The following is a 17,251-nucleotide window of genomic DNA, read 5'->3' on the forward strand; positions in this document are numbered from 1 at the left end:
ACTTGGGTTGGAATCTTAGTTGTAGAGCACATGTATTGTACAAAGGAAGTCCCAGATTCTGTCTCTGGCATCACGATGGAAAGAATCCAATAGCAAATGATGGGAAAGATCTCTTGCCCTGAGAAATTGGACTACTACCACCAATCAAAGCTAACAGTACTGGGCTAGCTGTATGAATAGTCTGACCTGGTCTAAGAAAGCTTCTTATGTTCCTGCTGGTTATATGCTAGTGATGGATGACTGCAGATAATTATCATTTGTGCACTTAAAATATTATTGTGATCGGACATTTGGGTAGCCCTTTGTGCTAGCAGTATTTATGGATAAATTGAACAGTAGACTAAATGTATGATTACATTTCTGTACCTTTCTATCAAAATATTGGGAGCAAGGAAAGAGAGAGAGAATTGGCCAGTTCATATGATTGATGAGCCCGTTGTGACTTATTTAAGCCACAGTTGGAATCAGTGTGTGCAGGAGGCCATTTGGAAAACTCTAGGCCCAGCTGTGGCTTTTCATGTTGTCTGAACTCAGCAGAGAGGAGTTTTGCAAGGATCAAACAACTTCCCATAAACCTAGATCAGAATGTGGGTTTTGTGAGAGTTGTTTAACTCACCTCCACCAGGTTCAGATGACACAACAAATTTTAAAGTCTCCCAGAGTACACCACAACCTACCATGCCTTATTTAAGTTATGGCAATTGTCCAGATAAAATGGTCATATTTGAATAACTTTGAACATTTAAAAATACAAAAGATTACAAGTAGGTGGCTAGATGGAGCCATTGAAGCAGTTGGTGTGAGCTTAAGTGGTCTCCGGGGGATGGTGGAGGACAGGAAGGCCTGGAGGAATGTTGTCCATGGGGTTGCGATGGGTTGGACATGACTTCACAACTAACAACAACAACAATCTACCTTACATCTTGAAACAGATTTTTAAAACAGTTGTAGAAGATTTGCAAAAATATTTGGAGCACTCTGGTCTTCTGTTTCTTTCCTTCTCAGGTAATTTCACTTTAAAAAAAGAAAACACGATTGTTAAATATTTTTGGCATTCAGAACATATTAAGGTTGCTATGAGGTGTTTTGTATTTATTTTGAAACATAGCAGAAGTTCTGATTGATTGAATTAAGCTTTCTTTTTTTGGAGAGACTATTTTTAATGCACACTGTCTTCCAGGTCTTTTGTTCACTTTCTTTACAGTTGTGGTACAGCTAAACATGAAATAGTTAAATTCATTACTATCCTGAAGTCTGCTATTGCAATATGACTTTAAAGGGCTTACATGCGAGCGTGAGAAAAACAATTGTGGGTTGGATGCAACATTGATCTGAAACAACTAAGCATGCGGAGAAGAAATATTTACAGCTTGTTGCCCATGTGATTGCATGCTCTGGTCCAACAGTGTCACCTGCAGGTGAACAATACGACATTTTAAATTCTTGGCAGTTGTTAATCCAAGATAAAATGCTTGAGAATATAAAAGTTACTCTCTTATTAAATATAAATGCCGGAGTTTGAACTCAGCTTAGACTGCCTATTTATCATTTCCCCACCTTCTTTCCATTGTTCTTTATGAAGTATGAATGATTTCACTAGTTCATTGAGTATATACTGAACTTTGCATTTAACATAAAAATATAGGGTACAAAATTGTATGATCTAACCTTCATGCCTGTGAATTTTCCTTCAAATTCTACCAAGTAATGTTTAGATTAAATAATGTTCATTTGGAAATATCTGGTAGAAATTTTAAAAAATGATCACACTATCACTATGTTAACAGTCCAAGAATACAAACATCTTACATAACCATTTGATCATCTGTTACTTTTTGCTGAATTGTACTTTGCTAATAGGAATATAACATATATGACAATATTGGAAAAAATGTTTCATGTAGACATAAAAGAATGGCTGTTATGGCTGATAGCGTTTTGTGTTGCATGCCTTTCTCAGAGTTCCTGGCAGCGTTGGGGAATTAATGTGATAGCTTCCTGTTTCCTGTAGCATCCTACTATTGAGAGTGAAGATGTGAACCCTGGCTGTGCTCTCATGCTAACTTGCCAAGTTTTATTTTAAATGATTTCCTTAAAATCTCCGAATACCAAGCTTTTATGGTTGATGCTGGTTTATTAGGACAAATCAGTCTTGAAGTTTAATTTTAAAAACTTTCATCCATTTGCCACATCAGTAGTGAAAGTGAAGCAAGGAGACAAATTGAGAAGGGTGCTAAAAATACGACGGATGTAGAGTAGAAAGGGGGGCTTCAGTTATACCACATGGGATTTTAAAAAATGAATGGTGGTTCAGCAGACTTTTTTTAAATGTGAGTAGCAAATGTCAATTTTAAGGGAGGGGTGCATGTCAGTGAATGGGAGCAGGGTTGATTTTTTTTCTTTAGCAGTCACAGCTCATAGCATTTAATGGGAAAGCCAATAAATTGCATGTCATGTGTTTCAAATGAATGGGCTGGATTTGGAAGTGCAGGTAGATTTCCACATTAACAGCTGTCACTTGCAGAAAAACAGAAGGGATCTATTAATAGTCAACTTCCTGAAAAACAAAAACACAAAAAGCAACAGCCTGTCATTCACTAACTGACAATTCTTGGGACGCTATGGCTAAGAATGTCAGGGCTGAAACCCAGGAAAATAATAGAAATATAAGACAATGAACAGCAATTCTGCTAACATAAAAGATTTGTTTGTGGTGTTAAAGTATCAGTGGGTGCTACCCATAAACATGACAAAATCAGTTTTTCCAGTTGAAAAGTAGAAACAGTAATTACTTAGTTTTCTTACAGTGTTCTGTCGTATCGTATTGGAACACTGTGTCGTGTTGAATCCTCTTGTCTTGATTACTACAATGGTCTATCCATGGATTGCGGTTGAAAATGGTCGAGAAACATCAGCTGGTCTAAAATAGATAGAGTAGCAAGAATTTTAATGGGACTTGCCAGTGTGATCATATTATGCCAGTACCTTACCATCCACACTGGCTGCCAGTCTATTCTGAGGTCCCATGAAGAAAGATGGTATTAACGTTCTGAGCCCTAAACACCTTGATGCAAGGTTAGCTCAAGGATCACCTCACCTGCATGCCTCATACACCTGTCCACAGCCTATGATTGTTCTCACCCCCGCAAAGGAAGTGAAGTGGATGCCTGCTAGAAGAGGGCTCTTTCTGACGCTGGGTGAAAACTTTCTTATTTTTCCATGCATGTTAGCTTTTTAGCTTCAGTTGTTTGAATTCTGTTACTGTGTATCAAATCTTTGCATTGCTTCTAGGTTTTACTTAGTTTTTTTCTTTTTATATTGTAGTTTTAAACTTTAAAACTTTTATAGAATATCTTATGTGGAATTTTATGGTTTGGATAGTTGTAAACCACCCAGAGCTATTCCAGCCTCCCCAGCTTGGTGGCCTTTAGAGTTAGTAGAACTGCAACTTCCAGAATTCCCAGCCATCAGGGCTTTTGATTGGAAATTCTGGGTGTTGCAGTCCAAATGTGTCTGGAACGCACAAAGTTGGGGAATGCTGAGTTATTGGACAGTGTACAATTGGAAGGAAGTAAGGTGTCCAGATAGGCTTGTGCATGGCCTTTCCTTAATCAATGGCACAATTATTATTATTATTAGGTGCGTCAATAATAGTGTTAACAAAGACAGATTTAGAATATACAACAACCCTAGAATAGTATTTTCTGTGTCAGTATGTTAACTGCCTACTATTTTGTCAACTAACTGTTTTGCCAAAGTGATAATGCAATACATAGTATTATTTTAAAAGCATACCATTTCTTGCTGTTGTGGCCAAACCCTGGGACAAATGTTTAGGATTAAAGTGTTAATGCTATAGCATTAAGATTTCACATACTTGTCGTTATACAGTAACTTTGCAAATATGAATGTTAATCTGGCCAGGGCAACTTCTTCTTCCTTCTCTTTTCTCCTCCTATATTATTTATTTACTTATTTTATACTGATAATTTTAATTTTATATTATTATGTTTGTAACTCAATGTATTTTTTGTATTTTTGTATTTAATGGTAATTTATTATGTTCTATTGTATTTCAACGTATTTTATTGTGTTGTAAGCCGCCCCGAGGCTTCGGCAAGGGGCGGCATAGAAATGTTTAATAATAATAATAATAATAATACCTATTGGGATCACATTTGTTTTCTCATTGCATTGTATAAAAAGCATTTATAGTGTACTCAGTGCATATATGACTTTGACAGCATAATATTCATTAAATAAACAGGATTCCATTTATGAGAAATATTTCATTACTTGTATTAATAACCTGGAACATTGTGGAATCCCCAGAGTTGAGTATTGATTTTTCTTTTACTTTTTCAAGATTTAATGGCTTCTCATAAAATCCTTTTGTGCAACAGACATCTGTAAAACTACTGCATAACTCTTTTGTGCTTCCCTTTCCCCCAGACATGCACACATACAAAAAGCACTATAAATGTTAAAGGATAAAAAAGCAATCTTTATAGTTAATGCAAATGATGCATTAAGCTAGTGTACAATTCCTAGACTACAATTTAAAGGTACTCCGAAGTCCAATTATCTTTGATTTAGCTCTAAAATTTTCAGAATAACAGCTGTGCTTGTTCTGTGAATATTCCTTAGCAGAGAAATGAATGTGAATAGGGAGCTTGGGGAAGAGATGGTAAAGGAGAGGAACATAAATGTTTGCAGGTTATTTTAAACTTTTCTTGCAGAATTCTTATTCTGTATAGAATCAAAAACAACATTGAGACATACAAAAATTTTTAACATTTCTTTTAAAACAGTAAAGATGAATGAACTGTGTATCTTCAATATGACATAGCAGTATACAAAGGTGATTTATAATGTACTAGTCTAGTGCAGAATAGTGGTTAAATGCTGCAACAGTGGGTTCTAGTCCCCACTTAACCATGAAACTCGCTGGGTGACTTTGGCTCAATCATTGCCCTTTGCCTAACCTGCCTCACAGGGTTGTTGTGGGAATAAAATAAAAAGAAGGAGACCTTTGTAAGCCACTTTGCTTGAAAGAGGAAGAAAGAAAGAAGGGATATAAATATAATATAATGGAAATCTTAACGATGATAATAATAGTCTAGTGAACTTTCATTTCAAATGTATCCAAAATAACTTTGCTTATAGATTCAGTCATCAAATTAAATTTACATAGGGTACAATGCTGTGCACAGTTAGACAGAAAAAGACCCTACAATTTTCAGCATTTCCCTGGCAAGATGAGTGAGTAGTGTTGGGAGTAGTGAAACGTTTTTCCTACTTGAACATGGATAAGATTGTGCCCTTGTGAAACTTAGTGTATAAAAGGTAAAGGTAAAGGTTTCCCCTTGACGTTAAGTCCAGTCATGCCTGACTCTAGGGGGCAGTGCTCATCTCCGTTTCCTAGCTGAGGGAGCCCGCGTTTGTCCGCAGACAGTCTCCGTGGTCATGTGGCTGGCATGACTAAACACCACAGTGCACAGAATGCTGTTACCTTCCCACTGAAGTGGTACCTTTTTATCTACTTGCATTTGCATGCCTTTGAACTGCTAGGTTGGCAGGAGCTGGGACGGAGCAACGGGAACTCGCTCCATTGTGCAGATTCGAACCGGCAATCTTTTGATCAACCAGCCCAACAGCACAAACCACTGTGCCACCTGCATCCCTACTTAGTGTATACACACAAATATCACTTAGGGTATAGTTCAAATGGGGTGCTGAAAATCCTCCAAATTCAGAGGATTACTGGCATCCTATACAAGTTTGGAGGAAATCGTTACCTCTTTGCTCCTCCTACCCTGCAAGGTCATCTAGGTGGAAGTCATAAAACTGCTGCTCATTTGTCCATGTCAAAGAGTATATGTACTGCCCCTCCATATCAAGATCATCACAGCCTGGCACCAGGCTATTGTAAACAAATGAACTGGAAGACAGGGAGAACCATACTAGGTGATCTCCCTCAGTCCACGTGCCTCTGCTATTTCTCCCTTTACAGCTTTCTGTTTTTCATCTAAGAAATGCCCTTCATTCACCATGAAATAAGTCATACAGTGGTACCTTGGCTCAGGAACTTAATCCATTCTACGACTCTGGTTGTGACCCAAATTGGTTGTGACCCAAGTCAAATTTCCCCATAAGATTCGATGTAAATAAAGTTAATCCATTCTGGCCCCTCCAAATGTGGTTGTAAGCCAGTTTTTGGTCACGAGCCAAGTCAAATTTCCCCATAAGTTTCAATGTAAATAAGGTTAATCTGTTCTGTAACTATTTTTTTAATCAGAAAAAAATGAAACAAAGTGACAAAAGAACATCAAAGTGACAAAGTACTGTACAGTACAGTGGAGAACACTAGTCTAGGTGGACATTGGGTAGATCTCTTTCAGGGGTTTCCTCTCTTTGACACTTAGCTGCAGGGTCAATTTTGGTGGAAAATTTGCCTGTAGTCACTTGTTTTTTCCTGTGCTGCATAACCCTCTGGAAATGAGAGACCATGTTATCGTTCATCAGATTCAACACTCCGTTCGTTACATTTATGTTGGGGTGGTGCTTCTCAAAGAAACCCTGGCATGGACACGCTCCTGCAGGAAAGATGGGCACAATTTCGGCCCTCTCCCCCCACCCCAACCAGCACGATCACAGCCATCTCCCCACCCCCCCGAGTGGGGAGATGGCCAGGATTGCAGTTGCGTTCGTGCAGGGAACACGTGCATGATCACGGGTGCGCTCCTGCAGGAAAGACGGGCGCAACACAGCACAGCCATGATCACACCTGCGTTCCCTGCATGAACGCGACTGCAATCGTGGCCATCTCCTCACTCGGGGGGTGGGGAGATGGTTGCGATCTTGGTTGCCACCCAAAGTGGAGTTTGTGACCCAAGTCAACATTTTCATGAAATTTTTGTTCGTGACCCAAGGCGTTCGTGAGCCAAGGTACCATTGTATTTGCAAAATCCCTGCAAATAAGCTACCATGGAGGAAAGACAGAGTACCTTTTTTATATAAAGCCCTTTTGCAAAGATAGAATACACCACACAGGGATGGTAGAACAACTTAGTTATGTGTATACCATTACCACTGAACCTATGTGACATTCAGCAAACCGAAACACACCTACCTGAAATGTTTCCTTTTCAGTTGCCCTTACACATCAAGGGCATCATAATATTTCACAATGTAATGTGTTCTTAATGAGTTAGCATCTGTTATCTCAAAGCTGCAAGTTCCAGTGCTACAAATTTTAGTTACACCATGCAGTTGTATACCTTTTAGTCTAGTGTTAATATTGTTAATATTATTTGCTTATTTTATCTGGCCAGGGCGACTTATTTTATATTGTTATTTCTTGTATTTTAATTTTCTGTTGTGAGCCGCCCCGAGGCTTTGGCGAATGGGGCAGCATAGAAATGTTTTAATAAATAAATAATAATAAATAATAGTGTCCTGTAATAATCTTCTGATAAAAAATGCCAATAGAAAGAGTGGGGAGAATAAATAGGTTGTTTGTGGTATGCTGTGGGACACACTAGCTGAACGTTGTGAGACTTGCTTAAGGAGCTTATTGACATCACTAAAAGCTGACAGTGGAGTATCAGGGGTTAGTATAAACCGTAATTGGAGTAGTGAATAAGAGCAGAAAAAAAGGACAAAGAAAGCAAGATAATATGAAATCACTTTTCTGTTTAAAACATTTAGATTGTTGTTTAAACTTGCAGACTGAAAAGCTAAGTTAATTATGCATTTCACAATAAAAGTGTTGAATTTCACAAAGCACCCAAGCTGTTCTTTTTCTATTACTCTTGAGGCTAAAATGTGCTTTGTATAAAACATGCTTTGTATAAATGGGCAGGCGTTTTTATGTTGTTCCTTTTCAGTAACCAGTGTAAAATATAAGATGCATTACTCGGAAGACTTTCTCACATTCCATCCTTCCTAAGAACTCCTCCCTGCACTATTTTCTCTTTCTCCCTTTTTCTACTTAGTTTCTTATATCTCTAAATATTTTGTTCAATATTATATCAGTTTTATGATTGTGCCCAATCCCAGAACTAAGCACCTTGAGCAGAGTCAGCTGTATTTCTTGTTCTTCCACTTAATTGTTACTTCTCAGAATCATACTCTTCTTCTATAGTATTTTCCTAGATCAGCAATATAAACAGTCTTATAATTATTTTTCATTATATGATGATCATAATGTAGGACCTGCACTAAATCGGACCATCTAGTCCAACATTCTGTTTCCATAGTGGCCAACCTGTGGGAAGCCCTGCAAGTTGGACATAAATTTAATAGGTCCCTATTTAATAGGTCCTACCTGTGTTCCCCAGCAACTGGTAAGCATCCTACCACCATTTGTCATTGTATAATAATAGAACAATAGACTAACTTTTAAAATGCAGAGAGGACAGGTAACAGCAGGATATCAAGCTGTCAGTCAACTTTCTTTAAAATATACACACACAGCAATATGGAAAATACAAAAGAAGAATGAGCGCTGAAGCCTCCAGTTAGATGCCCATTTGTCTGATAAGAGCTTGCGCGGAATACCAAACTAGCATGGATTCATTTGGAACTACCTTTGCATCCTGGATGTGGTGTTACGAGCAAGGGGCAATGCTACCTTTTCGAGAGTGCTGTGCTAACATTTAGTAGGCTAGCCAGGAAGGACATGGGTCCAATCAGAAACACTGGTTACTTGGCCAAGAGTGATTCTGGGAGGGAGAGTTTCCCCTCTGGTCTGTTCCCAGGGCATATAAAGCACCAGACACATGGCTCTGGTCATTGCCTTCACTGACTCCCCCCGCACCAGAGTGTATTGCATGTTCCTTTGCTATGGGTGTGGGTTGTGACAGACAGGTGAAAGGAAAGAACTTTATGCTTTGGAGCAATTGGGCTCGACACTTACATTTTTTGTCAAGATATTTGATAGTGTCATTATATGTTTGTTAACTCATTGGTGCTATAAAAAGCTTGGGAGGCATTGGGCCAGATCCATTTTTAAGGAGCAGCAGTCATAGAGTGCCAGTCCCCAAAATGGGAGAGGGTTCCATAAGAGGTCCTGGATGAGGTGGGAAGGATCTCTCTTGGTGCTGGCATGTCTGCCACACACCGAAATGGTAGGAGTAGCCCATGTGCCCAGAACATGCAGTGACAATCCCATCATTTCCAATGTTAGCCCCTATAGTGGGCCTGGAGCAGAGAGCCAAGAGTCATGCTCCCTAAGGATTTTATCCCAGCTTTATACCACACCAAAATGGCAGATGTAAAAGAAGACAGTGTTTTCTCCCGTGATGAGAATTTTCCCCTGCTAAAGGTTAGACATCTACCTACCCTTACTTTGAAGTCCTTTGTAGAAGCACTTTTCTTGCTTCTCTTGCCTTCTGCAGCTTGGTGCAGGCTACCAAGGAGAGGGCCTTTTCAGTGCTGTTGCCCTGGCTTTGCATGACTCTCCCTTAGAGGTCTGTTAGACATGAACTCTGATGCCTTTCTAGCACCTGCTGATTTTTTTTTTTTTTGGGGGGGGGGTTGTGGGCAGGCATTTTAGATTTTTACATTTGGTTGAACACTTCTATTTAAACAACATTTTAGTTTAATTTACTATATTGGTTATTTAAAATATTTTGTTATAACTCTTTTAATTACACGTGGGTGAGAGGGCATGCCATTGTTGTTTTAGCTATCTAATTTAGGGTACTGTGGGCACAAAGCCAGAACCCAAGGTGTGGCTATTTTTTTGAATTTATTTATAAACACTATTTGGTTATAAAGAGATCTCTGATGGCTGCTTCTTCTGAGTCTTTGTAGCTGTTTTCATATCCATAGGTGTGCCATGATTATTTTGGAATATGGATTGGCCATTTTTACTATTTGTGATTTTATGCATAGTGCTAACTGAACTTTGAAGGATTCATCACAAGGGTCAAGAGACCAATAATTGCACTCCTAACTATGAATATATGATGGCCAATCATATGCAGGCACATTCTATGTGTATTTACTTAGAAGTAAGTATCCCTGAAATCAGTAAGGCTTGCTTTCTTTTGAATGCGCAAAGTCTTAAACACTGGATTTCTGTTACTGCTTTTAATTTCAGATTTGCATACTGTTTTTAAACTTGGCAAGTAACAAAGTTGTATGCCCATTTAGCTCCTTGCTTTCTCAGTGATGAAGCTTAATTCTGGAGGAGTTTCTAATAATCTTAGCACCGCCAAGGGGGTGGGTAGGAGAGGAATTTACATGGGCAAAGAAAAATGTAAGTTGACAGTGAAAATATTGACAGTTAACCCATTTCTCTTTTGCCATGCCCTAATACGAAAGCCAGATTGAAATGTCTTGCATGAATTCCAATTCATTAACCAAATGTGACACTTTATTTTCTGGTTGTTTTGTGCTGAAAGAACTGAAGTGGTGTAATAGTGATATAAATGAAAACACTTTGCTGAGCTGCTTGCCAGAGGAAAAGAAAGCAAGATTCTAGAAAGACATTTTACAACTTTTTTTCAAACATTAGACAGTGTTCTGATCTTCAAACTGGAAGATGCTATAGCTAAGTTTGTCATGGATACTGAGAGTAACTTGTAAGAGAGAGAGCGTGGTAAACCTAGTAATGGTCCTAGTTCCAGGGAGCCAGGAAGATTGTATGTGCAAGCCATGTGTAACAGTATGTATTTTGGATATGTACCTAGAACTCCTCTGGTTCAGAACTAGCTTAGTATGTCTTTTGGTTGAATAGAGATGTGTATTACCATTCAGTATCATTATTATACTTACATATTTGCTTGTAAATGTATTTGTATAGGGGCCAATAATTTTGTCTCCTGATAATGTGTAAAATAATAGTTATTCTCCTTCTAACATTAGAGTAATTCCATACCTAGCATTAGGGCATTGAAAAAGAAGTATCCACAAAATAGTGAATTCTGACTGTTTAGAGGACTGTCCAGTTGTGGATTCCTTTAAGATACAAAACAACAATCATTCCATGGAGGAACAAGAATGACAGGCCAGGAGCATCATTTGAGAAAGCATTTTGGAATTGGAGTGAAATAGCAGGAACTGGTCTGTTTGAGTCCTAACAGTTATCCCGTAGTGTGGGGGGAAGTACACTAAGGAAACTTGTAAAATGACCCAGTTCAGCTAACCCATATGAAATTCTGTAAACACATAAATGAAAGACCTGGGGGTATTTCATTAGTATTTAAAAAATCGCTTTCTCTGGTCCTAATAAATTTTCATCAGCACCACACCAGGCATCTTTCAACTCTGAAAGACAAAGAATGCTTAAATGTTTATAGCCTCCCGAACTGGGGTGAAAGTTGTGTTGTGGTGATATGTGCTGCAAGGAGCATATTTTTCAGCCCCATTGACTTTCTAACTCTCCCATACAGATTGGATAAGAGAAGAAATAATGACACTTTTCCTAGATTAGATTCTTAGCAACGTCAAGCTTAGCAACAGGGGCTGCAGGGCAATTGCACTGCAGAGTTACACTGCTGAGGTTCTGGGCAAGATGAGTAGGCGGTTACTCAGAGCACTGCAAATTCTTCACTATTGCTTTATGCAAAAGAGGTCTTCCGTTTGTTCATTTCATCCCTTCCAGATGCAGCCCCCACTTTGTTAGTCATATAGACTTTAAAAAATGTTGTCTCACATTAATTTTTCTATTCTTTTGACGTTGTGCTCAGGCTGTCAGGTGCTGATGCTCTCTCTGTCCTCAGTTTGTTGCACTGGTGTTTCAGCCAGGGCCCTGTTAGAAGTGCAAGGCCGGAGACTGTGAAGCAGCTGTGCACAATGTGGTCACACTGTCTTCAGTGCAGTGCTTTACAGAATTCCTCATTTAATTCGTGTCATCATTCAGCGTGCCATCAGCAACTTTTAATTACAACAGGCAGCCATAAAAGAGCATTGCACTTAACACAGAATGTGTCTAAACACTTTAAAACTAAAAGGGAAAAAAACTATGCATCTGTTTTTAATTTTAAATTGTGACAGCATGGCTGTGGCACAAGGAGGAGTGTGATCTCAGCGCTACCAGTTTAGCTTTGGCAAATTAGCTAAGTAGCTTGCGTTTGTAACATTTCACACCTTTAAATTCTTAATATGCATTGCTAAATATATTTCATCACAGTTTGCTAATTAATGTTCTATGAAAATTACAGCTGCTAATTTTTGTGGCTGACATGGCTCATTTCAAAGTGGTAATAAGTTGCATCTGCAATGGTGTGATGACAGCTTACAAATTCTGGTGGTACATGCACTATTTAGAGTTACAGAGGGCTCAATAAAGACCACATTTAGTGTATAAGAAAACTTAAATGTTAGCACCCTGCTACCCCTTGTCTGGATGGAGCATGCTGTCATGATGGCTTGGGCCTAGTTCTTTCATGACTAACATGTTCAGCATCCCCACATCAGATGGGGCATAAGCATCTTGGCAGCCAGAAGCTAGAGATGGGGCATAAGCATCTTGGCCATCTGTCCTGACCGTGATTTGACACACAGTACTAGACCGTTTACTTGGGCATGTGATCCATACTTATGCTCCTCTTTTTGCTAGGCCCTGTTCTAATTTTTGCAGGCAAGCCAGTCAAAAACTTTAAAAGCTTGATCTTATTGTAACTTTTGGAAGAGCTGCGTTTGATGTTAGAAATATGGTGGTGGGAACCAGAACTGCCGGTTCCTCTCGCTTTCTCTCCCCCACTGGTTTGTTGATAGTGTGCAGAACAGAACGTCTGCATCTACTACTGCATTTACTGCTTTATACTTTTGCCTTGAATAGGAATGTTGTCTTAGTGGTAGAGCACATGCTTTACATTCAGATATCCCAGATTCAATCTCCAGTAGGGCTGGGAAGCACTCTTGTCTGAAATCCTGGAAATGTGCTGCTGGTGTGTGAAGGTCCTACCAAGGGACCAATGATCTAACACCTATGGAATGTGCTCCCCAGAGAGGTCCGCCTGGCGCCGTCGTTATTTGTTTTTCGGCGCCAGACTAAGACCTTTTTATTTAAAACTTAATTTAATTGTTAATTTATTATATATTTATAGGATTTTAAATTTTTAGCCGTGATGTTACCAGGCTTTTTAATCTTTATTGTATTTAGTATTATTTATATGTTTGTAATTATGTTGTGAGCCGCCCCGAGGCTTTGTTGCGATGGGGGCGGCATAGAAATGTTTTAAATAAATACATAAATAAAATAACTCAGGTTCAAACAGCTTCCTATATTCTGTGCTGTTCTGGTTGTGGTGGTGGTGAATGTGTAGAGGGAAACACTTGTTCTTTTCCCCACTCCCTTATGCCACAAGAGGGGTAGGGGACACATTTGGTAAGTGGGGCTGAAGCCTGGACAGAGCAGCTGACATCAAATATTTGTTTCCTGGCTGAAACTTCAGCCTTGATCTTTCATCCTGGGCGGCCTTTGCTGCATTGTAAGACCACCGTCACTGATTGTGTTGTTGCTGCCACTGCAAACCTATGGGTGGCAGGTGAGACATGTTCATGGGCCATGTTTTTCACACCCCTGCCATAATACGACCAGTCTCTGGAATAAATGCAGCAACTGCTACAAGAGCTTTTTCTGCTGCCTTTTTAGTGAGTTAGAAGGGCCGGCCCAAGATAGATGGCTGGATTGGCAATTGACTTTTTTCTTCAGCTTCGGTAGTGGGACAGTGTCTTTCATCATACAGAAGGCAATAGGCTGGCTGGTGGTACAGGACAGGCTTTGTAACGTACAGCAATTGCCTCTAGTGCTTTGCTGCTACCTTCCAACATCATCTGCTGGAAACAACTGCCAGGAAGCCTCTGCCTGATGGTACAACTGGCGCTGGAAGTTATCTGTCCTAGGTTTAAGGACAGTGACAGAACAGGGATATCTTTCTCTATATCAGAAAGTATATGGTAAGTGGACCAAAGCCAGGTTATTTCTATCCCCATTTGTGATAAATAGGGTTTGTTGCATCTATAAAGATTAGGTCTGATGTATTCAAGACCACGGCCAAGAGTTTAACAGATTTCTTCTAGGGGTAGGAAATTTGTTCTCTTTGGTCTATGTTCATTTAGATTGATCTAAGCAGGAAGAACAGATTGCTGTGCTGGGACTTCTATGGATACCCCACTTTAACTGGTATGAACATTATCAAAAACAATTGATCCTAAAACAGCTGTTAATCTATGTAAACCTTATTTTCTCCTGTTACTTTACATAGAATTTACCTGAATTATTACCATCTAAACCTGCAATCTCTGTAAAGTATTGAAGCTTGATTGAAATGGTTTGCTTCATTCTATTTACAAGGTAGTTCTCAAATGTAAAGTTATATAGTAAGCCCCATTTTAATGGATATTAGTTGGCTTTTCCATTTACAGAAAGAGGAAGGTAATGTTTTCACATGACCTTGAAGCCTTAGATTTATTACTTCCAGGCAAGTGATTTATCACTTCAACTATACCAATGCAAATGCACAACAAATAACTTCTCTAAATCTCAACAGTGAGCATCAGGCAGTAAGCACCTCGGAAATTATTTTAGATTGCTGGAGGATGTGATTAAATTCTACAGTGTTAATATATAGATATTGATATTTTAGAAGATAGTGGGATGATCAGCTTTTATGCCCTGGAAAGTTCAATTCAACCGGAGGTTTAAAGGATATCTGGTAGGAGGGTGGTACTTCCCGTGGGAGAATCAGCCCCACGGTTTTCTTGGAACTTGCCAGGCTACAGTCCATGGCCTTGGGAGCTAAAAGGTTTACTAAGAGATGCAGATGTTTAGCACCAGGCCATGGCCAGCTAAGTATGTATGTGTGAGATGCATGAGATGTTTCAGGAGCACAAAGTTATCTGGACTGGATTCAGGTGCTGTTGGCATTTAAATTAAGCAACAGTTTGGTATTCCACTGGACATGATACTTGGACACCTGTAACTGGATCACTTCTGGGGGGTTTTTGGAAGTGTAATATTAGCCAGGAGAGTTTAGCACTATAGTCTACCGAAATAGAGCTGATCTCTTCAGGTAGCTGACAGACTTCATTAGCTTACAGAATTGGTCATATCATCTCTGCATCTTAATGCGCTGAAAAACAAACAAAATCCAGTAATACTTTAATGTCTTTTGTCTCTTTGTCAGATGCTAGTCACCACTCCTGAGAAATGGGATGTAGTGACAAGGAAGAGTGTTGGAGATGTTGCCCTCTCCCAACTGGTGAGGCTTCTTATTCTTGATGAAGTGCACCTGCTGCATGAAGACAGAGGACCTGTGCTCGAAAGTTTAGTAGCACGAACCTTACGTCAGGTATGCAAAACTCCCTTTCGGAGCAAACATCTTAAGTAATAGAATTACCAGGGAGAATTTAAATGGTAGCAGTTGTTCATTACGCTTAAAGTGCCTCCAAGCCATTTAGTTGTCAGCAAAGACTGCAATAAAGAAGGTAATGTATTTTTCTGTCTCTCCCCACCAGATAGAGAGCAGAAAGAGCCCGGTAATTCCAGATGAAGTGAAAAGGACAAGTAAAATATATGTATTTATAGTTGAGAGTATCTGATTATTAATCTACATGAAAAAGTGAATTATTTGTACATAAATTGATCATATTAAGTGTTCCTGGCTAAGTAGCCATGTACAATCTTTACTTTTACTTTGATTGGCTCATGACCTAGCCTAGTGATGTCCTATCTTTACTCTGGTCTCTGAGCCACACAGCTTATTCTGCATTAAATATGTTAAAGTCCTCTCACACGTGTCAGTTGCATTGAAGAGCAAGAGATTTTGTAAGAACAGACTTCATATATAGTAGTAGGTAGATCTAGGATCTTCCTTTTTTGATGATGTGAATAAAATAAGTATCTATTTGAAAATAGACACACATTTCTTGTAACACCTTAAGAAATTTTATACCAGTAATGTTTACCTGCCCTGTAGAAGGCTCTTTTGCATAACTGCACCAGCTTTGATTGCCATCTTAAGAGTTCTGTGAGTTTATTTAAAAATGAAAATGTGATCTCTGCAGATGCAGGCTTGGTGGTGCATATGAGTAAATAACTTGCAACTCTGATTTCAGACATAGTTTGTTATGATAAAAATAGATGTCACTTATTTACAGAACAAAACTTGAGAATTTTAGACACATAATATTTAGGAGAGTACTGAATAGCCCAGTTGGTATGACATCCTCACTGTTTCCTGCACACTCCCTGTTTTTAATCAATAGTCTGCAATCAGCCAGGTTGTAGGTTATGAGAGGGACATGCAAACCTGGAGCATTAGATTATTGAAGTACCAGAGATGTTTTGCTGTTGAATTAACCACTGCTGCTGTTGCTAGGCCTTAAATAACACAGTGCTTCAGGTTTGCATGCCTTGTTCAGCAACCTGTGACCCAGCCAATTGTAGGCTGCTGATTAAAAGTGGAAGTGAGGAGCACAAGTCTCTTTTATGTGTGAATTGCAGCACAGCCTGATTATACCATGCACGCTGAGCACTAAAGCTTGCCTTTTGACTGGTGACCAAAAATACTGTCACAGCATCATGCCTTTAAGACTTATTCCATGTTTGGATCCTTGAAAAGGAAAGCCTCACAAGAAGTAGAACCCTTGGAATGTGTGGAATCTTTCCTGAATTTTTAAACATCAATTGAAAAACAAACACAGTAGTATAATTACACATTTCATACAACACAGGGATGAAAATGAAATTTTAAACCCTAGAATGGAGAGAAATATTTTTTCCAAAATAAAGCTAGCTAAGGTGGTACTTAAAATTTTAAGCAGTTTTTGATAATCCAATTTAAAAGAATTCAAAAAGCTGTTTGTTAAGAAGTTACTGGAAGAGTGACTCTGCTGTGAATTGCTGAGCCCTTAATGGGTGTGAGAGAGTTCCTTGGGGGCTTAGGTAGGATCACAAAGCCCAGCAGCCACTTGTGCCCCTGGTAGCTGTCTTTAGTGGGTGTTGTTTGCTGAAGTCAGATTTGGGCTTATTTGTATTAAGGGTCAAGTTACAAATACCTTGCAGGGTAAAAGCTTTTGTATCAGAATTGCTGATGCGACTTTAAGTAGGAGTATAAAAGCATGACTGCACATTATGCGCTTTGCAAATTTTAAAAGTTGCTTTTACAAGTTATTTAAATTGAATTGACAAAAACTTTTTAGTGGAAAAAGGCTTTGAGCTTTGCTCTTATTCTGTGGATACAACATCAAAAGATTCCTCTGAAACTAATTTGTACCTTTGATGTTTAAAAAT

The 17,251-nt window shown here is 39.0% G+C and overlaps 1 protein-coding gene across 2 annotated transcripts in view; it reads left to right on the forward strand.

Annotated features, from left to right (window-relative positions):
* ASCC3 (activating signal cointegrator 1 complex subunit 3) overlaps positions 1-17,251 on the forward strand; it is a 258,311-nt gene that overhangs the window by 68,843 nt on the left and 172,217 nt on the right. For both annotated transcript variants that reach the window (XM_044427352.1, XM_044427362.1), the window contains exon 11: positions 15,144-15,308. In XM_044427352.1, the coding sequence (XP_044283287.1) occupies positions 15,144-15,308 (165 nt within the window). The remainder of the gene's footprint in view (positions 1-15,143; positions 15,309-17,251) is intronic.

Source organism: Varanus komodoensis, unplaced genomic scaffold, assembly GCF_004798865.1.
Source record: "Varanus komodoensis strain SLA01 unplaced genomic scaffold, ASM479886v1 scaffold1, whole genome shotgun sequence".
In the NCBI taxonomy this organism is placed as follows: Eukaryota; Metazoa; Chordata; class Lepidosauria; order Squamata; family Varanidae; genus Varanus; species Varanus komodoensis.